The 24,322-nt window shown below is 38.2% G+C and overlaps 1 protein-coding gene across 5 annotated transcripts in view; it reads right to left on the reverse strand.

Annotated features, from left to right (window-relative positions):
* unc5cb (unc-5 netrin receptor Cb) overlaps nucleotides 1–24,322 on the reverse strand; it is a 129,222-nt gene that overhangs the window by 20,620 nt on the left and 84,280 nt on the right. For 2 of the 5 annotated variants that reach the window (XM_011481791.4, XM_078956275.1), the window contains exons 4-8: nucleotides 19,895–19,998; nucleotides 7,837–8,017; nucleotides 5,988–6,155; nucleotides 5,601–5,765; nucleotides 1,699–1,755 (exon numbers count right to left, since the gene is read on the reverse strand). In XM_011481791.4, the coding sequence (XP_011480093.1) occupies nucleotides 1,699–1,755; nucleotides 5,601–5,765; nucleotides 5,988–6,155; nucleotides 7,837–8,017; nucleotides 19,895–19,998 (675 nt within the window). The remainder of the gene's footprint in view (nucleotides 1–1,698; nucleotides 1,756–5,600; nucleotides 5,766–5,987; nucleotides 6,156–7,836; nucleotides 8,018–19,894; nucleotides 19,999–24,322) is intronic. The other 3 variants (XM_078956276.1, XM_011481792.4, XM_020707661.3) reach the window with 2 other exon arrangements.

Below are 24,322 nucleotides of genomic sequence, written 5' to 3' on the forward strand. Positions count from 1 at the left end.
GCATGTACATGTACATTGTTCGACAGGAGTGCAGTGTTGCTTGAGATCATTCAAGAGCCCAAAGGATGCAAATGCACACTTGTTTGAAAGAGAACAAAGGCATTTAAAAAAGGCCAGATTGTCCCCGTTTTAAGATGAGTATGTAAATTACACAGACTCTGCAGCAGATGGCAGTATCACCCATAAATCTATTGAATTGAAGACACATGATGGCTGAGGATTTGTGTAAATTAGCCTTGTGTCTCTTGGTTGCAGATGGCATTCATGTGTATCCTCTGTCAGTTTCAACAAAGAGCAGGAAAGAAAGCAGAAGCATCAGTAGTGATTTTTTTGACAAGACAGAGTCAGAAACTAGATAAAAACAAACTTGCTCCCCAGCTCCACCCCCTCCACCCATATTTAATTCAATGTTTATTTCAAAACAGGATTGAAATTCAATAAAGAGCTCCATTCAGCATTTTTACAGAATATTTTTTTTTCTTTTGCTGCTGAAGACTGAAGTAAATTAAAGCTTGACCTTGATTTCCTTTCGCCTACAGCAGACACAGTGAATTACAAAGAGTACTCAAGCACTAGGTAAAGTTTTTGCTGCAGGTCTTTAATTGCACAGACTTTACTTCCTTCAATCTCTTGGAATTTAAAATGTAGCAGGGACACCTCTATCCAGATTTGACTGGGACATCACATCAAAGATGCACCCTCGTGCAATAAATGTTGGTCCTCTGATTTTTCCTTTAGCACACGAACAAACAGGAAATTGAGCAGGGAGCCAATGATGAAAGTCTAAAAATGTAATTTTACTCTGCTCCCTGCGCCAAGCATCTCTGCAGTTATTTAACACACATCCCCTCAGTCGAGCCATCTTCTATTCAAGCTTTGATGAAGAAGGCAGCAACCTGTTAAGTGTGTGCATTAAAATGCATCACCAAGATTAATATATTCCTTTGAACATGAGCCATTATCAGAAAAAGAGAGGTACAAAAATGATCACAGAGGAATCTGCTTGCTCTGAGAACCAAAAGATTCACAAAAGGAGGGAGAAATTTACAGAATAACTGAGACTTAAAGACTGCTTTGTGAAAAACATGTAAACACGTGATGTTTAGAATCGATTGGATAGATTCAAAAGATTACACTCATATGAAAAGGTTGACCATTTGTTGTCAGATTTTCTGCAAAAACCCTCCTGAATTTTCAAATATTTAACCAAAAGATGTGAAATTGTGTTAAATTTAACAGGATCTCTCTTAACAGACTACTTTTTCCTTAATTCCACTTTACATTTTAACCCAGTGCAGCCATTCTTTCTTTCTCTTTTTTGCATTGCTCCTCAAAGTTCCCCTTTAATAGAATAAAACAGAATATCTGACACAAAATGTTGTTGTTAGGATGCAGAGCAGATTCTGAAATACTGCTCTATGTGGGCATGCATTATTTACTTTTATTGCAGACTGCCAGTCAGCTGCTTGCAGGGAACCAATTTTTTTTTTCAGAATCGGTAACACTTTGTAATTTCATTGAAAATGCTCTAAATGTTCCCCATTTCCCGTCTGTGGAGCACTTTGAGTGGGTGGAAATCCAGAAAATTTGAACAAATATAGCATATTTCTAAAACACTTAGTAGAAATAACAAGGAGAGTGATGGTGGAAATAAAACAAATATAATAAAATAAAAGGACAAAAAAATAAATGACTCACATGAATTCCCCAAATCATTCTTCCCTTTCGCCTCAGAGGACTTCGGATTCAAGGAACCTTAAAAAAATAAAGGGTTGTGGATGGGGAAGAGAGCAGGAGAGGTGAGGAATGGGGTGAGGATAGGTGATGGGGAGATGGGGGGGTTGAAAGAAGAGGGATGATGAAAATCAAATTACCAACAGAAAAACAAACTCAACAAATGAGACAGAAACAGACTCATGAGCAAGAGCGATGACACGGGAAAGTGATCTTTCTTGATTTGGAGCCTCCTCTCCAAATCAGTGCTTGGTGTATAGAGATGAATGAGAAAAGCAAAGTGAAACGTGGACATTCTGTGAGGGAGTGGTGCAATCCATCAAGTGGGCTTAGTGCCTCAGCAGCAGGACGGATGCTGGCAGGTTAGGGGAATGGAGGTGCTGATAAAGTGTGGGCTCCAGCAGAGTCAATAGAACCTACAGCCTTGCATCTGTCACTGCAAAGGTGCGACGGAGGGGTTAGTGAGCCAGATAAAAGGAATGATTATGTTTGGAAAGCAGGGAGAGGATGAAGGCTGAGGGACAGCGATTTGAAAAATTGGACACGTGTGTTTTGGGGATTGGAGCAGCACGCAGAGAAGAAGGTTTCCGGTCCCAACTGGGCTTTTAAGAGCTTTTGTTGCAAGTAGACAGTCGAGGACACACAAGCGACCAGGGAGAGTGCACAATCCCACATAATATTCATTCTCCCTGGGACATCCATAAACAACTATACAAACAATGAAGTCCTTATTGGAAAGGGAAAGCGCCACAGGCAGACAAGTGGACTGACAAAAAAATCAATGGCTTGATAGATGGGGTTGGTGCATGCAATCAGGCATTGAGGATGCAGCGATGGAGTAAAGGGGAGGTGACTGTAAGGGCCAGTCTAACTGATGGCCCTGTGGAACCCATCCTGTAGAGTTTCTATACATCCTGATTGAATCTACAATAAACCCAGAGTAAAAGCATGCTTCAGTGGTCGAGCTACAAAAAAAAATCAAAGTCCTTGGAAGAAAAAAGATTTTTCTTTCCTGACATCATAGAACGGGGAAGGAAGTCTAGATCCCAGTACAGGAAATCTTTGTTTCAGTTTTAACCCGATTCATTTCTTTTTAGCTTTAGGGGAAACGGTTTGTCATCTGAAATTTCAGAGCTGTTGAAAGTTAACTTCTCAGCAGTCAGTTTATGCAAAGTGAAAATAGTCAAGCAGAGTTAATGTTTGTTTCTTCGAGGCAACTGAGCAAATAACAGAAGTGAAGCTCAAGATTGTTCATTTTTATCTGGCAGCAATAAACTGCGTCTGTGTTCCCCTCTCTGCGGATCGATGTGTCAAGAACATGTCAAATCTGAGAGGAGGGTTACAAAACACTCAGACAACATGGAGGAAGACAGATCACATGGGGAGCGCAAAATATGTAGACAGGTCAGCTTCAACAAACTCTAGAAACTATACTCATCAAAAGTTAGGAAGTTATAAAAGTGCAACCTTTCTAGATCCATTGAAAAGTACTTAACAGTGTTAAACCCAACTCCCCAAAGTCACTGACAGCCTAAATGTGATAAACAAGCTGCAAAGTACATTATAAAACAACTCTTTCCTTTTTGTCTCAGGTAAGTTGTGTCTCTACAAGTGAAAGCACCCGGTTTCTCCTCCAGGCTGGGGTCATATCAAATTTCTTTTGGCAGATTTCTGCGATGGATTGCAATTGAAATGATTTAAATAAATTCAAACAACCGAAAATAAGATCAAACTGCAACGGAATCCAAAGATGTGTGTTTGCTCTGATTCAGCCCTGCACTAGAGGGAGCAGATCAGTGGTCCAAGGTGAGTTCAGATTGCACACAACTTCCATTCCCAATCATATTTGCCATAACGTGAGCTTTTAGATAATGGGCTGTTCTCCTAAATGCTTGTGGAAATGGTCATTAGCATTGACATAAGTGGCTTCACCCGCTTAGCTTCTCAAAAAAAGAAAAAAAAAAATCAATCCCTGAAATGATCCTGAATCCATATCATTATGGCTTTATATTCTCGGCAAACTGGCCATCAATCCGCCGACAACTAATGCTTTCATGAAAAATGGTGAGCACAAGGGCAAGGAAGTGTGAGGCGCACATATTTTGAAGAAAACCATAAAATTATGTTTTTAAGTACTATTAGCATATATTTTAAACCACTTCTTTCATATTTTTGAGCAATTTGACATTCTTTGTAAATGCAAATACAGGAATTTACTTCAAAAGGGAGAAAACTGATCCCTTACTGCACATATTGATCACCAATAAGATGTCAATAGCACTGACACTCCACAGATGGTAGCAGGTCTTGATCCGGTGCGCCGCCACAGCTTAGATCAGCTGCACAAAGCATTTGCCAGCTGTATCAGATTTAAGACGTTTACTAGCCGAGCCTCTGTTATATCATTAGTGTCACAATCACCATCTGTAATATATTTTACACTCGACTGAAGGGCCTGTGACAGTGATTAGGTCTAACACCTCCAAAGATGTTTATTGGAGAAGAATTTTATTAAACTAGGCAGAGTTTAACTCGGTTACTGTGCAATAGTTGCAGCTCTTTGCTTTTAATCCTCTCCTTCTTGTCCTCAGACAAGCCCGAAGCTTGTGCTGGTGGATGACGTTTGGGAGGGTTTTAAATACTTAACCAGTTAACAGAGCAGTAAACACAAACACATCAAAGCATCTATGAACACATTAAAAAATAAAGACATGGCTTTCAGATTAAATGAACTGTGTGGTTATATTCAACATGCAGGGAGAGGAGCGCAGAACAGTTCCGCAAAATCGTTTCTGGCTGCATAACAACCACAACCAATAAAACAAGCATTTTTCATGTCCTTTGAAGATATTGTGGAGTATCAGCTAGTGAGCACATGACTATGGATGTATTGAAATATGCTCTGTTGCCTTTTAATATTATAATGATTTAAATCTTCAGGTGGCACATTGATATACAATCTTAGCAGTTTAAAAAAATCGAGATGTCATTTTCTGGTCAGAGGTGTAACAATTAATCAACTTAATCAGTCGATTGAAATTCCTGTAATCTAACCAAATTAATTTGTCTGACACAAGTTGTTAATCAAATCGACCTATACCATTGGAGAATTTTTTCAAAATAAAAAAAAATCAATTTAATCAGTATTGGAAAATGCCTTTTGGATTGTTTTACATTAACGTAAAAACGACCAAGTGCATCACAGCGGAAAAAACACAATATGTGATGGAGGCAAAATATGATTAAACCATCATTCCAGTCCAATGTGTTGAAATATTATTATATTTGCAAAGAAATGTGACCATATAGTGTGGTAGAATGTTCTAAAAATGTTCTGTTTTGGGCTGAACTTTATGAAACTAAAATGTGAATGTTTTTGATTCTTGTTTTCTTGTTTATTTGTACACATATTTACTTTACACTTAATTATGTTGTAAGAAATACAAGGAATCTGGAAAACTTCACCTCCACTGTTCAGTACCCAGGTATTTATCTCTGAGTCACACTGATTTAATTTTTGGCTAAAGATGTCCTGGATCCGTCTTTAGTCAGTGAATCAGATCATTCAAAACGAAACAATTTCCACTATGAATCGTATCAGTAACCACAAATTATAATAGGAATCTAATCCTTGTTAAAATGAATCATTACACCCCTATTTCTGGAGCAGGAGAAATCATAAAAAGTTTAAGTATGGAAGACAAAGTGAACAAACTTGAGTGGCAGACAGGGCGAGAGCGATGTGTTCAGCTTTAAAACACAGCATGGTGATGAAAAAGAGAGCAGTCAAACCCCTGGTCAAAGGGTGAAGAGATTTCTCTGCTCGGCAGGTCAGAGACAGTAGCAGAGGATTAGGAGGTACTCACTCTGCATGCACAGCCCATCGGTGCAGTTCTTAGACTGGAGCACCGTGCCCTCACAGTCCTTCCCTCCATTTTTGGGAGCCGGTGCGCCGCAATCTCTCCTCCTCCAGTGGGTGCACTCTGTCCCACATGTCGACCACTTACTCCACTCTGTCCACAGGCCATCCACTATCACACCACCAGCAGGACACACAGTAGGGATTGAGAAGATGGAGACAAATGAGTGAGTGGATTAGGACAGTGGTTTGAGGCAGTGAGATTGGAGACACATGAGCATGGAGGCACTAACAAATATGCACATGTAGAACTGAAACATTTGAGGGAGGTAGTTGCTGTGCATCTAAACCCATAACCCCCAATAAAAGGACATCCTGTCACATCACTGCATACCTGGGCAGAGAGGATTACAGGGCAGTTTCTGGATGCCTTGCCCATCACAGATGGCACCACCGTTGAGAGGCGCAGGGTTGGTACAGCTGCGAGTGCGTTTCTGGTAACCACGACCACAACGGCTGTTGCACACTGACCACTCCGTCCATGTTGACCACCCACCATTCACTACAAAAAATTTAAACACACTTTTAAATGCTGTAATGTTCATTTCCTTTAAAATTGTGAAAAGAAATGAGTAAAGAGCCTGACAAATGATCTCCAATTTCAGTCGATAGCCATTCAGTAGAAGTTTCCTTAACTAGAATCTCCTAGACATGTCGATTTGTGCAGAAACAGTTTGTATTTACTGTGGAGTTTGTGTGTTTCCACCCTGACATCTCAGGTCATTACTTGGAGGTGCAGCCAGACTGTAAATCGTGGTCAGATTGGTGCATTTTCCATTCACTGATTCCCCCTAATGCTTCTCTTCCCTCTCTCATCCATCTCTGTCAGTGACTAAATCCAGTGCAGAGTGACACCAGGGCTTGTGGCTGAGAACAAGTCTGTGGCATTTCAGATGGTGTAACAGGGCCCCTCCAAGCCTCCAACTTCCAAATGTGACATGCTTATGAGTGAAAATACTGAGCTTGTGAAGAAGTTGGCCAAAGCTCAACATCTGTGTTTTTTTTTCACCGTATGCTCTCTGTCCTCCGTGGATTAAAGCTCAAGCTTCTTTCCACTCATTGTCTCTCCATGGCTTGTGTTTTTGTTAGCAGCTCCTGTTTCCAGTGTCCTTGATGTGGTTCTAGCTGGAAACACACAGTCTATCTCTCTTTTTTCTGTTATTTCATCAGTGGTATCACAGACAACTCTCCATCATCCTTTGGGCTTTCTCACACTGCTGTGTGGGCCAGTATGAATGCCTTCACATGCAGCACAACTGCACTTTAATGTGCGAGTGTCCCGTCTTCCAAATGGGAACTAAAAAAAACTGAGCAGACATCAAAGCTCTTTTTTGATGCTTAATCCTAACAGACTATGTAAGTGACATGAAAGTCTTGTAGAGACACTTGTGCCTGAAATCTTTACTGTTATATTTCTACATCGTCCTCACAGCGATCCCCAAATGGTCACATTATGTTCTATTTGCACACAAGTTTTGAAATGGGAAACAAACAAAACAAATTCCCACTAAAGAGGTTAAACCTCCTGCAACTCTTGAATTGTGTGTTAAGTGGTGTTGCCATCACTTTTCAGCATCATTGTGCTACTTGTGCATCTGCTAACCTCAACTGTACTCAGTGTAAAGTATTTTACTCAACTCCTAAAAGTACATTAGAATTAAAGCTGTACATTTTTGTAAGCCATGTTTTTTTAATAGTAATAATGATGTTGATTTGGGATCAGAAGTGCTGCAGGTTTCATTTGTTCTGTATGGAGAAGCCTCCAGCGGGCGTCAAAGTTTCACTTCACAGCCCTGCTGTTGCAGTAACAGTCAGGCTGGTTGATGTGGAGGAGACAGTGGCTGAGTCTGTGTGAAACCACAGTGGGGGGCTCTTCAAGTTTAACTCTGCTACATCAGCACCTCTCATGCACTTCACAAAAATAAAAACGGTAAGTCTTCCGCTGCTCACACACCTTCCGGCAGAAGCAAAATGAGGAAAATGGAAAACGCTATGGGTGACAGACAGATCTGCTTTATGCACTGTAACTTTGAAATAGTTTTTATCTCAACTTCAGACGACCTCGACACCAAACTTATATGTGACTTCACACGCCTGTCATATGGATGATAAGAAGGAAGGATATTTGCTGATGAAGCTGCGCTGAACCTGAGCTTAGACGAGTTTGCATTATGAGGTTTTACCATAAACGATAACCGTTGCGGTGGTGCTGTATCTCTTGGCCACGATATTCTTTGCCACACATGTATAGTTGGCGGTATCAGAGAGACGGGCCTGTTTGATTATCAGGTTGTGGTCGATCGTGATGTAAAAGTTCCTGTCTTCTGCGGGATCAATAATCTCGTCGTTCTTCAGCCACTCCACCTAAGAAAGGAGAGTGAAAGCAGATAGAAGCTTGTTAAACTGCAGAAAAAACAAAACAACAATGTGTTTAGGCATTTAAACAGCTAAAGTTTTTCTCTCATGCAACAACATTGAGTGCCTGCATCAGAGCAAAGCTGTTTACATCTCAAAGCCCCTGCTACAAAAACGTCAATAGCCATCATGCTCTTTTTATTCTCCTCTAGAACAAAGCACTACAGAAAAAGCAGCTTTGTCAGACAGCGCAGGAAGGTAGACTCTCCATGTCTGCGAGAGCCGAAAAGCTCTCTGACCTTCTCTGATGAGTTTCATTTCTTTAAATCAAGCCGGTATTGAACTTGCAGCAGAACAGGGTATCATTTGCAGCCTTTATTTGACTGTAATACACCAGATCCCTTGCTCTTTTGCAGGGGTGTAAAAGTCTCTGCTTTTGAAAAGAATAACATCTCACACTCTCTGCTCCCCCTTTGATTCAAAAATATTTCCTGTTTCTTGGGTTTTCTTCAAAGCGACTGTCCGGTGATGAACAAACAGAGAAAACTTCCTGTTTATTGTGGAAGTCCATGAGGAGCAGGGCTTGATGGGAGATAAGACACAAAGGAGGACTGTAGGCAAAGATAACTGGGAGTTTCTAAAGGCTCTATTTCAGGAAAGATAAAGAATCTTGAAAAGTGGGGCAATAACCAGATATGAGTCCTTCCAAGACAAAACAACCACTAAGACATTGTGCAGTGTGTGATATACCACAAAAGGTGACAGTTATTAGAACAACCTGTTGTTCATGAAAGGTTGGTGATGTCTGCTGGGTATTGTGTGTTGCAGCTTCACCCATATCTTTTGTACTTTGAGATAACAGATCATTTTTTTAAAAGACTCCCTGCTCTTCTTACCCAGCGGGAACACACTAAAGACGTGAAGATGGAAGGGTTGCTTTTTTTTACCTCATAGTTGTTTCTCACCTAAAATTTCCCAAAATGTAGATTTACGTCATATAACACATCTCATAACGCACTGATCCCCACGACAAACTAATGTCTGAGCAAACACTGTGGAAACTAAATAAACGCAGAGCTTTACAATAAAACTCTTGGTGGATTCTCTATGCAGACTTGGTGTTTATGACTGATTTCCTTTGTAAACATGCATCAGCTGAACCAACTTCATGGAACTGGGGCTCTTACGGCACACTTCCATCACCAGCTGAGTCTGAAATCCCTTTCTAACTTGAAAAAAGAATGCAATTTCGTGCAGCTTGGTCTTTTTCTAGCAATGTATAAGACACGCATTAAACCTTCAGGTGTTCAAGTTGCAAATTAGGTTTATCTATAAATTTCTGAATGATTTAAAGAGAGTACTCGCATAGATCTGACTTTAAAGCAGAATCAACAAGTGTTAGAGTTTAAAAAAAATGTAATCTCTATCAACAGAATTCTTTTTTATTATAGCAATAAATAATAAGAAAAACAGGACAGTACATAATGTTATAGTGAAACCAAAACACAACAAAAAAGGAATTAGAAAGTCATTTAACGATTGAAGAATACAACAGAGATACAAGCTTGTGCCAATACATTAGGTAGCTTCTCATTAATCAAGCAAATCAAAAAAAGTTTTGATTTTTTTCTTGACTAAAAAAAAATGCTAGTACCGCTTTTTCAAAAAAATTGATGCAACTCCTGCCTAATGACAGAAAAGCTTGTATAATCAGATCATAGATGAAATAAACATCAGAAAAAATGCTGTGGTAAATCATGTGACCACATACAAGAAAAAACAAATAAAGTAAATGAAAAAACTGCAAAGAATCTGCCCAGTTTGTATTGCAAACCAGAAATGAGAAGGATGAAGTATTTTTCTTTGGAGGAAACATGTGGTAAGAAAATAATCTGAATAATTCTCAGTGTACATCACTTTTCCTTTAATAGAAGAAAATCATTTTAGGACTTGAGGCAATGCTTAGTTATTAAAGCGTGAGCATTTCCACATGCAAAATGAAAAGAAAAGTCAAGGTGCTGTGAATAAACATCTGCACAGCCTTAGGAAAACTACATGTCAATGAGGCAAAAATAAATATTAAAACATCAGTTTGGATAAGAACAAAATGATTGAACTCTAGAGTAACGATGTACACTTGTGATGCCAGTAATATTAAAGAAAAAGGTAATGAGGCAAAAAAAAAATGCTGTTTAGCTCACCAGAAAGGAAAGTTTAAAATTCTCCAAGCTAGAACTATTACTTGTCATTTACAGAAAATACATTAAAAAATCTTCAGCTTCTTTCAAAACTATGAAAAAAACAGTATTGCTTAGGAAAGGATAAAATGAACAGGGTGTTTTTTTCTTACTGTGCCAGGATTTTTTTCCTCTTGTTTATAGAAATGTCATTGTTAAAGTCATTAACTTCAATCTGTCTGCCTCAATTTTTAATCACAAAGGCAAAAAACACTTCAGCAAAAGCATGCTAAAGTTAAAAACTGTCCACGTCCACTGTCCAACGTTTTAGGATTTGACTTCTTTAGTTGCTCTTGCCACTTTTGGCAGTCATTTAATATAATCTGTCACCTCGGCACCATTAAATTAGTCTTTTTATAATCCTATAACATGGATCAGTGTTGAAGTAGTAGTGGAAAGTCTGTCGTATTTTTTGCAGATTAACCTAAAGCTTCAGATTTTATCCTTGAAGTCCTTATCTTAAAAAAATGTGATTGTTTTATGTGCATTACATACAAGTGAATTTTAAGAAAAAAGACTAAAAAGTGTGGTAAAGTGGAATGAAGCACCTTTGAGTGTTATAAAATAAATGTAAAAAATGTATTTTGCAAAAATACTTTTCATGTCTTCAGCTCCTATAGATGTAAAAATGTAAAAATCAGTCAAGTTAAGATGATGTAAATAACAGAAGCAATTACATTTTTTACATAGCAATTGTTTGCTTTTCAGTCCCTGTGTCAGTGTGCACAAAACACAAGGGACTGGTGAAAGAAAGCTTTACATGTGAAAGGTTTGCTCTCCAAATGGAGATTGACAGTTGATATAAAAAGAGGCAGCGTTGCACCAATAATGGTTGCAGCCCTTCCGAACGTGCTGCGTTCAGACGTCAAAAGCGCTTTTATAGGAAAAGGTAATTAAAGTTTGAACAAAAGAGCTTTTCAGTGCAGATGGAGGAGTGGGAGGCAGATGGAGTGACAAGAAATAGAAAATGGTAAAAAAAAAAACAATAAATGGGAAAAAGTGAAACGAACATTTTATCCATCATCAAAACAAAGATGAAATGATAAATACAAATCTACAAACAAGTATGAAACATGACAGATTAAAAGTTATTCGAAAAAGAAAAGCAAATTGTTCAAATTTTGTTCAAAGTAATAAAACATCAGAATTTTTTTAGAAATAGCCTATTTCTTAAAGGATTTAGCATTAAGTTAATATTGTGGTAGATAAACAACAATAAAAACTGAAGCTTATTAATATGCAGTCTAATTGGGTCAAATTATTATTTTAACGAGGTTACAAAGATTATTTAGAAGAGTAAATGTTTAAGCCCCAAAGTCTAAAGACTTGAACATTTCTGTTATAAACTTTAAGATAAACAGACATTTAGAGTCAAAGTAATGATGCTTAGTGCTGATATTTGTCAAAACAAAAACATTTCAAACCAGACATGATGGAAGAATGATTATTTAGGTTTTCATGTCTTGGGCTGAAGTTAAGGTCTGAGTCATTGTTCAGAAGCTGAAACTGAGCCAAAAAAAGCCCAAATAATTAGCTATTGTTCCAAAATAAGTTTATGACAGATTTTTATTAAACCTAACGTTACATTTACTGAGTTTTTTCTAAAACTTTTACAATATCGTGGCATTTTAATCTTGATAATGGAACAGGGTGTGTTTCCATTCACATCACTGCAGCACATGCAGCAGCCCTTTCATACAAACAGGCCCAAAGCTCTCACTCACAGACAAACTCTTACATACAAACAGATACAGCAGCAGCTTGTTAGTGTCTGATTGGCAGCAAAACACCCAGAGAGGTAATTGCCACATTTGTCATTAACGAAAGGAAATTGCCACATGTCAGCTGTCGTTGGATAGCGCCAACTGACACTGAGAGACAGTGAGAAGGAAACGGAGGGGAAGGAGTGAGGAGGAGGAAAAAAATGAAGAATGTTTACTGCTAAGACAGACAAGAGAGAGAAGAGAAATGCATGAGAGAGAACGCAGGTGCATCTTCAGGAGAGCAGTTATGTGAGACTAAATGAGATATTTCTAATACATCCCTGATGGGAGTCAAGGACATTCAAAAACCTTAGATTGTCACAAGCTGGGTTAAAGTAAGTCTTAATAATCCACATTTCAGGCTGAGCAAAATGGTTTCATCACAGAGAAATAAAACAAATAATAATCACGAATGAACAGAAAGAGTGAAACTCAAAATAACAACAGGATCCAGAGTAAAAACCCTAAATCCTAAAGAAAAAGGAAGGAAAGGAGCGTCATGAAGCACAGTTGTGTCAATTACACACCTGTTGCAAATGAAGGTTATCAAGCCAACCAAGCACCAGCAAAAAGAAACTATAGGGGTGCAGAATAAAATGTTTCAACCTTTTTTCAGCCAGTGGCTACACAAAGCTCACCGCCAGCTGAGACTGTAGAACTGCAGTATGTACCAACAAAATGTGTTGGGTTTCTTATCAACATGTCTTTAATGGGAATCAAATAAATGCAAAGAAAAAGTATTTCTTGATCTTTCATATTCCACTTGGACCTGTTTATCCTGGCAATGGTAAAAGTTTTTTAGACCAATTAGGTGAAATGGGATAATTTCCCACTAGTGTACTGCAGCACACTGGTTGAAAAACAGTTTTAGAAGACAAAACTGGGGGGAAAAAAATTTAATGTGACCGCATGAGAAATCCACATGACAAGCAAAACTTAAGTAACGCATATGGAGAACACAATAATTGAGTATAATGAAATGAAATTTTAGAAAAATAATGGTAAAGGAATAAAAATAGAAGCAAAAGATGTTGCTTTTGATTTTTTAAAATAAAAGGTGTTTAGCGCAAAGAGGTGCTTCTGTACACTTATAAAATATATTGACATGTTATTTGCAACATATTAAATGTCTAAAGTTTGTTTTTTTATTAAAAAAACTTTGATTCACGTTATGTTTCGGAAATAGAAATAGAAATCTTCTAGGACATTTGTAACATTTTATTTTTACATGATCAACAAATAACATGACCTTGGTTGAGTTTGGATCACATTTAAAGAATATCACAGTTTGAAGTCATTTAAACAGTAACATCTGTTGCCATACATCTAAAGTAGATCATGACACAAAAACAAAAGAAAAGACTGTAGCAGTGAGGTTTTTTATCTAAAGCAAGATGTCCTGTAATATCTTCTGAGATTTATTTTAAATCAACAGAATATTAATTTTTGTAAAAGTTCCATTTCTTAATAACTTAAATTTTACTAAATGTAATTTTATTGTATTTCATTTAGGGAGGTATAGATTATTTTAATAACGATTCGATTCATTTCAACATTTCAGATTCCTTAAATAAGTGTAAATTAAATTTGTGTACAAACAAGTAAACAAGAATTCATGGAAATTCCATTCACATGTCTGTTTGATAAAGTTCAGCCCCAGAACATTATTAGAGCATTCTACCATACTGTATGGTCACATGTCTTTGCAAAATGATGGCTTGTTCCCTTTTTGCTGCCATCACGTGTGTTTTCTGCTGTGATGAGACTTGGACATTTTTACGTTATGGTTAAATAAACCTACTGTGCCTCAATACAAATGGTATTTCACTATAATCCATTTATTTTATTTTGAAATGATTTTAAAATGGTATAGGTCGATTTCATGTGATTAAAAACTTATCTCAAACAGTTCAATCTGGTTGGATGGTAGGAATCAATTCATTAATTATGTTGATTAATCATTATATCCCTATTTTCAATAACTCCAATCTATGTGTAAAAAATACCCATCAAACACACATGTTCATACATAACCACCACAAACCTATTTCCCACTAATGGTTTCCACCTAAAAATTAGGGTAAAAAAAATGTTCATATCTGTTAAATCCTCATGTGTACATGCAAATGTGGATGCTAGAAGCTGATTTTAGATATAAAACATTCTTTATTGAGCAACATAGCACAATTCAACAGTTCAAAGCCAAAAATACCAAACGCCACATTACAAATTGATCATCAGAACTCCATTCCATCATTTTTCCTAAGAAGTCTTCACATCTACAGAATGACCATCATCACGGTTGATGTCCTTTGAATAAACAATTCTAAATCAGGGTGCCGCTTCAGTGTCCTTCCAATCTCACTTCTTCTCCCTCTGGCAAACAAAACTGGCTGCAGACCAGACTGCGGCAGCGATGTAGGAGTAACCAGTGAGTGGGAGGTTTCTGCGTTCTGCCAGCACAACACTAATTAGCCCAATATGCAGAATACTCAATCCACAGGCTTGTTAAGATCCAATACAAGGAAAACCACTTATTGCTCATCGCTGTTGTCAGAAATAGTGCTGAGCAGCATGTGGGGGCAGAATGGGGCACGAAAGGAAGGAAAGGTGAGGAAAATAAAACGATCTACTGAAACATGCGAATCTCCTTGACTGAGAAGTTATTATTAACTCTCTGGCTTTTCTGTTCTAATTTATTCATTTTCTTTTTTAGATTTCTGATGCAAGCCTAAAGGATGCACCTGAAGAACGAGTCACAAAAGGTTACAAACACATTATTAAATCATTCCTTAGTAGACGGAGAGCCATATGCTCTGCATCTACATGCGTGACAAGCATGAAAATGTGGGGAGTATAAATATTAACAAGCCAGAATACACAAAGGTGTAATATGTGAGATGTGATACGAACAATACCGTCTGAGAAGGTCTATACTGTAGAAACAGTAGAGGTGGAATGCTGAACTCTGACAAAGTACAATCCAAAGACAAAGGAACTAATATCTGAAATAAAATTAAAAAAATAATTAAAAACCTGCCTGTAATTATGTCAAATTTAAATTTAACTTCTTTGTCAATGTTTAACCAATATTTTTGATGGAATCAAATTGTAATAATTTTACTCTTACTATACTACTATACTTTTTTATACTTTAACTTATACTTTTTACAAACATTTACCAATAAAAGATCCTTTTAAACCCTCCTAACAACAAAATGAATTACATTTTTGCAGCAAAAATGAATGTTCTCTTCTTTACACTAAGTTTTGTTTTTTGGTAAATATATGAGAATCAACCATACTAGAGCCTGCAGTAATGACCTTCTCTGTCTGTGTTTGGCTCTCCACAGCCTGCTGAGGCTGAATAAACATTTCTTAAACAAGCTCCAAGGACACACAGTCGCAGCTCTTCTCCTGCACATTAATTCAATTTCTGAGAATTCCTCGCTGCTTTCCTCCAACAGCGGTGTAAAGTTGGGGCGGTTATGCCTCCAAAACTCCTTCAATTGTCGCTCTTGTATCCTTTGCAAAAAGAATAACATCTATTTGCTGAATTCACTTAAGAAATGTAAATGCCCTGCATGAGCCATTTGCAAAGAGCCACGATGTGACTGAGACTTAAGATGTTCATTTCTTCCCTGAAACATTCAAATGACTACAAGGATATGTTGACCTCTAAGATGCATAAACAGGCTAATTTATTAGAGAAATGAAATGTCTAATGGAGAAATGAATGAACTCTCAGTGCACTTTTCTTGGTCACGATCAGTTCTCCCTGAACTTTGAAAAAAGTGAGATGAAAGATGCTCCTAGTAGAAGGATTTTGTTGTCGCTGCTGTGACAGAGGGCAGAACTTGGTCGATGTAAACGCAGCTTTTAGAGGAGACAAGATAAAAAGCAGCACATTAAAAAGTTCACTGCAAACATGAAAATCATGTTATCCGTATTTTCCCAGGAAAAAATCTCTACATTTACTGCATTGGTAATAAAATAATTAGTTTGAACTCCTTCAGTCTTAACTGCTGTTTTCTTTAAAGATGTTTCTTTATTATATAAAGAACGCTACCTCTGAGAGAACAGCAGAGTTCACAAATGCAAACTAATCCAGAAAATCTCAGGATTTTCAGAAGAAAACTGCAGACTGACAGGTGAGCACAAAGGGCAGTTTTTGTACGTCTCCTGCAGGGATCTGGCCTGGCCCTCTGACACATTCTCTGCCACAGGGGACCTTGATGAAAATGCACTTCCTGATTCACTGGGCACTGAAGATGTTACTTTCGACATTCACTGCACCTCTCATAACTCAGATATGCCACACTTTTTTGTGGTCAGATGCACTCAGCTATTTTTTGACAAGGTGACCTGATGCAAGCTGCTGGTTGTGGTTTGAATTCCAATCACCATTAAAGTGAAACTGGGCCTAAAATGGCCTGTAATCACTGACATTTAAGCAAGGTTGGCCAAAACTGAAAAAAATGAAACACAACAGGATGGAGTAAATGCGTAGTTTAGCACTTCATACAGTGGGAAAGAAACTTAACGTTTAAAGATGAAATTTGATGTCTAAATGTGTCGACACCAATAGAGGCATAACAACTCTGCATTCTGTCTATGTTGTTAAAATTGATCAGATTTTACTTTTTTCTGGTTGACGGACTGTGAAGCAAAGATCTTTGTGTTTCTAGGCTCTCTTCTCAGCAAAGCCAGTCGACTTAATCATACCAGCAGGGCCCGTTCCCCGCAGAGCATCAATGGCTTGTTACCCGCGATAACACGGCAGGACCCCGGCTGACTTAGGACATGCCTGAATTAAAATCTGGCTTCCATGGAAACAAGCTTAGCAGCTCACAGCGATGCGTCACCTCTGAACCTTTGTCTTTGTCTCAGGGCCTTGACAAGTGCTCTGAAATGGAGATTTGGGGGCATTGAGGAAGGAAAAGAAACAATAAGGCGACATTCTTTTAGCTGTCCATTTTTATGAAGCTGCATTAGTAAGTGTAAAAAGAGGTTTTCTCAAGTAGAAGCTTTTAGAATGTTGATGAAAAAGCTTCATGGAGATACTCAAAGGGAAAAAGATTGGCACTGAGGTGATGGAAACCCTCCAACCCTGTTCTTACCTTTTTTAGTGCAACTATAGGGAGCTGAAACAATGCAGATCTTTTTTCTGCCAAAGAACCTCAGAAGCCACATTTTCCTCATGTTCTTGATTAAGTAGATATCAAATATTCATAACTGTAGAAACATGTATCAATGACTCTTAGGGATCCTGCAGACTATCTAATTTATTCAGACCATGCAAGACAATTCAATGACTGAACCCTTGTGCTATTTCAGAAACTTCCCTGGCTGTATATCACTTCTTCAAGGCCAAAGTTCCACTGGTAATGTTTTCAGTAAGAGCCAAAATAAATGCCTGCTACTTCGGGGTTGTTGTTTTTTTTCTCAGAGTGTGTATGTGCTCCACTGCTGTACTTCAGTGGATGTAAGTGTCAACACTTCATTTCTAAGGTGCAAGGGAGCCTTCAATTGAACAGAAGAGTTGGACAGGTTTGATAGAAGCTATTTCATGACTTGTGTTGCTTAAACTTGCTGCATCATCATAGAAACTATCTCCACTATTCAGCACAAACTTTGTTTTTTTTAGGGCCTCCTAACAAAGGCTCACAACTTTGAGGCATTAGATAACATCACCGCTAAGTCATGCTGACAACTTGTGATATAAACCATCTGAAATGTGGGAAGATAAAGAACAAAAAAATAAGAGCTCTTTGTTGTGAGCGGAGATCAAAACAATTAACTAACCTTTTGGATTCTGCACAATCTGGGTTTTGGAGAATGAAGGTTAAAAAAATATTGGAGAAATATTAATGATCTTACACAGAATGACTTTGTGAAACTGTCCGCGTTTGTAGAACTCAAACCACAATTTCAAATAGAAAAATGTTCTTTTCTAAGAGAAAAGTGAGTTCTTGCAGCTCTTTGTCAGTTAACACTACAGGCAACGTGCGTGTGCTCTGTTATCCGCCTGCTGCACAGCACAGAGCCCCTCAAACCAACCACATGATAAAAGTGGAATGCTGTAGGACAGACTCTCAGTAACTGGGCAAAAACCTGCAAAGAAGCAACAGTAAGGACTGACAACTCACTAGAGGCGAAACAACAACCCACTGAATCAAACTCTGACAAACTATTACATCTCCTTCTGCTTCACTGTGCTTTCAGTGTCTTCAGCATGTGAAATATGACAGATCTTTCTTTTGCTGCAAATGTTTGCAAACTGCTATGAAACCGCAGGATTTTTGCTATTTTTTCCCCTACAATTTTTTTTTTTTTTCTTCTGGTGAAAGAGACCAACAAGCACAAGAAAAAGGAGCAGTTTTGTCTGCTTTTCCACTCAGGAAAGTTGGCTTGCAGTTCAACTTTCCCATCATTCATTATGAAATAATGAAAAAGAATAAAATGAGGTATTTTAGTCAAGCAACAAATTGATGCTAAAAATGACTTCAATTGAATAGATACTGCTTTTGTAGACTTACAAAAAAGGAGACCTCAGATATAAAGCTGTATACCCTTTATCTACTTTGTGAAACATAATCAAAGATTTAACAAAGCAATTTCAATTCCAGACAAAAAAGTGAAATAGAGGAAAAAGCATAAACTTTATTTTCAAGTATAGGTTTGAATGAAAGAAAATGGTCCAGACCTGAAATTTCAATGGTGGACTGAGCCAAACCAAGATTTACGGTGAGCTCATACCAGTAGCACCAACAAAGACAATATAGTTCTCTCAGAAACTCATCCAAGCTAAAGCCTGGGTTGCACAATGGGAGTCCATTCCAAACTTTTGTCCATTTGGCTTGTCAGCACTTTCAGCAGGGATAAATACTCTGCTGTTCCACTCACTTAGCTCAGCTTTTCCAGGTCAGTCATAAGCCATTACAGATTTCAGCACATACGCTCCCAAGTAAAATAAAAAAGGAAACAAAAAAATACCCAAACCTCTCGGACTCGGCTCCTGTCTTCTGTTTACATTGTCCGCTCTTAACAGAAGCTTTTTAGATGTCTGTCTGTTTGTTTTTTAAAGAGGAAGACATACATGTAGAGGAGCAGGGAGGTAAAAGCTGCAAAAGGGACACTTAGGCTTTTTTAAATTTTAAATAAACCATCTTTTTAAATTCTTTTTCTTCTATAACTTATGACTAGAATTGGTTGATCTAAACAAAAAAAAAAACTCTACATGACTATACAATCCAGACTGTTTCTAATTCATCCATGTTAATTTTTCCCCTTTTTTTCAAAGTACAAAATACACTTTTTACAGCGTGCCTGATTCATGGCATTAAAATGAACTGTAGGCGCTGTAGGAAATATGTGCAGAAAACATGACTCACACAATAAGAGATTGTAAAACCTAATCCTAAACTGCCCCCAAAGAGTTAAAAAACAAAAATAAATCCCATAAACCTCTTTTCAGAGAAACCACTTTATCAGCTTTGAGTTAGAGGCTTTTTCGTTGGGCTAAACAAGGGCAATCACAAGTGACTTGTTTCTGGGTGAGATGACCTCGGCAGAAAGTTTTATTTATTACAGCCTTGGTGCAGCTGTAGGGCAGTCAACCTCTGATCGAAACATCACAGGTTCTATTCCTGCCTTGCCCATCCATATGTCAAGGTGTCTTTGGCTTGGCCTTGCCTCTGGTGGAAGGTTGACACCATTGTTTGGCAGTGGTGCTGCCACCAGTGTGTGAACGGGACTGACTGTAAAGTGCTTTGGGCCTTCGAGGAAGGTAGAAAAGGGCTATACAAGTATACGCCATTTTATCATTTCAACTTTCAGAAGCAAAGCAAAACATATGATTTAGAGTAGGTCTCTTAGAGCCTTACCTCTGCTGGGGGGATGCCTTCAGGTGGGCGACACTGCAGCAACACTTCCTGTTCGATAGACACCTCCTTCCCAAGAGGTTCCTGGTCAAAAGGCTTCCTCAAGTCTTCCGGAGACAGAAAAAAGGGCAGAGGTGAAGCCAGACAAACTTCCCATTTATGACTGAATCCGTACAAAAATGCAATGAGTGATAGAAAAAAATGAAAAGATTATCACAAGATCTGCCTTTTTTGTTTAAGCAGTCTGTCTTTATGTACATGTGATCATGCTCCCATAACCTCAGCTAACACAGCAGGCTGAAATCAAACTCCGAGATTGAGGTCACTTGCTCTTCAGTAAAAAATATTGAGACAGTGTTGTAATGTGAAGCTCTGATAAAGTCGTGTAGGAAAGGCATCACACAGTTGACAGCCAAGACTACTGAGAATCCCAAACTACACTGGAATCTGCATCCCATATGCTGCCAGCATGGAGAGGAGGAGTGGGCATCTTTTACACAAGAGACGAGCCACAAAACTTGATTACACAGCTAAATCTGAAGGATCAATAATATTCTTATACACTCTGATTGCCAAGATGTATTTAATCAAACTTGACCATACGCCAACACTAGCTAAACTTACAAATTAAATTCTGTTTAAAAATCTTTCAACTAATGGGATTTTTGGTAAAATGACAGCTATTTTTTGTACCTTTAATAGAGATAAATAATGGTGAACTTAGAGTGCCTTTACACTAAAAGAGTCATGCAGAGTCACTCTCAATTGGAATATTTTTATTTGATTTTCTTTTATTTTCCATTTGACTTAAACATACTACATCTAAAAACCACAAAATGGCTGATTCTTAGGGTCAAAACTACCCAAAACACAAGCTAACAAAGAAAAAAAGCAAGCAAAAAAGAGAACTAGCTTTGGTAGGCTCAGGTTGCAATGTGATTTTTTGTTTGTATAGCTGTGTGTGACGCAAAATGTACAAATGTGTTCTGTCTTCAGAAAAATGCTTTCTGTAACGAAAACATTTTTGCATCTGTGCTATTCATTTTTACAGCTGAAAATCTTTTTTACAAACGCTCAAATTAATAGAGCCAAACATATGTTTTAAAAAAGGACAAATTGGTAGTGCAAAGGCACAAAGCTATTCTGCATTTGTAATTTATTTCATGGATGCATATTTTTTGTTTTAAGATGCAAAACTTAATTACATGCAATGATAATAACTTTCAGAACTTTTCAAACCTTTTATGCAACCGAAGTACATTGGAGAAAAGCAAAATTAAAAACATGGACTACATTTCTTATTTTTCTGTCCTCTTTTTTCATCTACTTCTACCCTTCCTCTCCTCTATTCTTGATCATCATTTATCATTTAGTTCTCCATGCCTCTGTTTGGTGCAGTGCGATTCATGTATTGTCACTCTTTCCCTCTCCCCTCCTGGGGAGTGGGAGTGCTTCCAGAGTCCAGTTGGCTCATCTGTGCTCCTGTTCATGACCATTTACCTCGCCTTTGCTCCCACTCCTTCACCTGGCTGTGGATCCTGCCTCTGGCTCGTCTCTGGCTCGTCTCTGTACCTGACCGAGTACCTCGTCTCTGCTCCTGCTCTTACACCTGGCTGGGGATCCTGGCTCGTCTCTGGCTCGTCTCTGCTCTGCACCTGACCGAGTACCTAGTCTCTGCTCCTGCTCCTACACCTGGCTGTGGTTCCTGTCTCAGGCTCGACTCGCGCCCCTGACTGTCCCCCCAACCACGGCTGGATGAAGCACGTCTGCTGGACTTTATATATGTAGTTGTAGAGTTAGATAGGTTAATTCTTCTCTTAGAGTTCTGGTAAATCGCCTGTCCGTCCTGGGGGAGGATCCCTCCATCATGTGGGCACCCCTGAGGTTTCTTCGTTTTTTCCGGAATCTGGTTTTTTAGAAGTTTTTCCTTACCGCGAAGGGGGGTCTAAGGGCAGGGATGCCAGTATAGTTTAGTCAATTTGTTAGTTCATTTTAGTATTTTCCTATTGAACTCTTTGTATTCATGATCCTTTTGAGTTCATGTTTACTTCCAAGCCCATCGAGACGACTGTTGTTGTGATTTTGGGCTATACAAATAAAATTGAATTGAATTTTTAAACATACATTTTTCTGCGAGAATCTTAATAAAACAACAGTTGGTCTTTTATTTTAACAGCCTGAGCAGTAATACATATTGTGCAGTAGTTCCTCTTTAGCACAACTTCCACTTAAATCTTGTAAGACTAAAGACCCCTGAGAACAGTACATAATCAGATCTAGCACTCGTATATGTAATGGTTAAGTAACACTCTGTGGGCTCTGGGGAGATTATGATGAATAAAAATAAAATAAAAATAAACACAGCATGATCACCTCCAATCAAAGTTGTCAATAAAAAAGTTCCTAACTTTCTGAATAATTAATGGGATTTAAAAATATATTATTAAAGTGTGTAGATACTTCCAGCCCATTTCTGCTATTCTGCATTTATCATGGGGGAAATTTCTGGAATTGGTTTGTTTATTTTTGTATATTCCTAATAGAAATCTACAAATTTTTAACCACTTTGCTGGTCCTCATTTGACATGTTTGCATTTGCATTTTTCAAAGTGCAGACATCAAGTCAACAAATTTCTTTGAAACTATCTAATTCCTGCACATAGAAGTTTGGAATTTCATCCATATATTGTTGACTTTCTTACAATAAAGGGAAAAGATGAGGAAAAGAAAAAGGAGTATTTAAAAAGGTCATGCTGGGTCCTGTGGATTAACGACTGCATGAGTCAAAACCAAAGTGCAGAAATAGATCCTGCCTGCAAAAAGACAAAAGCACAAGCAGATGCAGTGTGACAGGTGAGAAGGCAATTCAGTCACACATCCTACTGCACTGTGACACACTCTGATTTACTGCATATGCACTAAAGTGAAATCTAATAAATTAAATTTGATTTCCTCACATAAAGGTATTACAGAGTATGCAAGTCTGCATTGGTACCGACATGGATGCTCACTGTGCAGTAATTCAGCACGCCGCCGGGTGGTTCAGATTGAACTATAAAACATGGCAGCCACTTACAGCCGATAAGATCCAGGAAGTGCTTTAGTTTGAAGGGAATTTATTTCACAATGGAAGATCAAATGCAGCACCAGACATGTACCAGAAAGAAATGTGTACATATTGTTTTGCTGCAACAAATGGTACTTTTTAAAATAGCCTTCTTTGATGTTTGACTAGACCTCATTAGTTCCACAGAGATTCTATTACTGCATATAAAATGTACTTATAACCTTGAATTACGCTTCTAGTATTAATGGCAAAGGCCAGTGCTTTGGAATTGTTTTCTCTCTAATTTACATTCACTATTTGAAACATGTTCACTTTGCTTTTGATGAAACATTAAGCAGTCTTGCAAGAGAATAATTTCCACTGTATATTTTTACTGTGAGAGGGCTTCTATTGTGTCTCCTCTGTAGTGCCTCTCCGTCTCTCTGCTGGCTTTTCATAACCCTGAACAGCACTAGAGCACATTGAAGGGTGTGGGACCAGCTGAGTCGACATTCCTGTGGGAGACACCCCGTTCTCGCCTCAGCACACAAACACTTCCAGACTCACAGACCCACAGAGAGACACACATATGACTACCATTACTGTGACTGGATGTGTTTGTCATGCTGAATTACACAAGTCTTACAAGCCTTCTTTTTTGCTCAGTAAATCATTAGACATTGGTGCAAATCCAGATAGGGAATGACAGGTAACACACAGAGTCTGGTTTTTAATCATTACTGATGTCACTTTTAATAGAACTAATAGAGTTACCTATAATGTAAAATTAAAAGGCAGCAAGAAGACAATAAATTCAGCTTTCATTCAACTATCAGCTCTTGTGGTAGCTGTTAAACTCCTTCAGACCCTTGAAGGGAGTTTCTGTTAATTTGCTAATTGATTGAATTATCTCTTCACATGCGTTTATTGCCACACACGGGTGAGCAATCACCACCTCACAAAAACAGAGGCCAATTAAAGCTGTTTTATGGAGGTGACATGAAGGAAAAAGCGACTTTTTCAGTTCCCTTTTACTTCCAACAAACTTTTATTTAAACTCCTAACTGAGAGAACCATCTTGCAAGTTACTTCTAATGCTATGTTCAGACAGGGCTTGGGAATATGCGTTCGACCAAACACTTCCAATAAAAGGTCTTTGTAAATGCATTCAACATTTCGCACCAAGCCTTTTCCAACTGTAGGTACTAGTATTGGGTAGCAACAGAGCTTTGTGAACTCCATATGCTAAAAGCCGTTCAAAAACCTGTGTTCAGTACATTCTTGAACGCGTGCACGGTGTGCACGTAGATTTAAACACAGGCACCAATTTACTTACCAGTGCTGGCTGCATCTTACCATGTGACTAGGAAGTAAATGTTTAGATC

Source organism: Oryzias latipes, chromosome 12, assembly GCF_053564925.1.
Source record: "Oryzias latipes strain Hd-rR chromosome 12, Olatipes_Hd-rR_3.1".
Lineage (NCBI taxonomy): Eukaryota > Metazoa > Chordata > Actinopteri > Beloniformes > Adrianichthyidae > Oryzias > Oryzias latipes.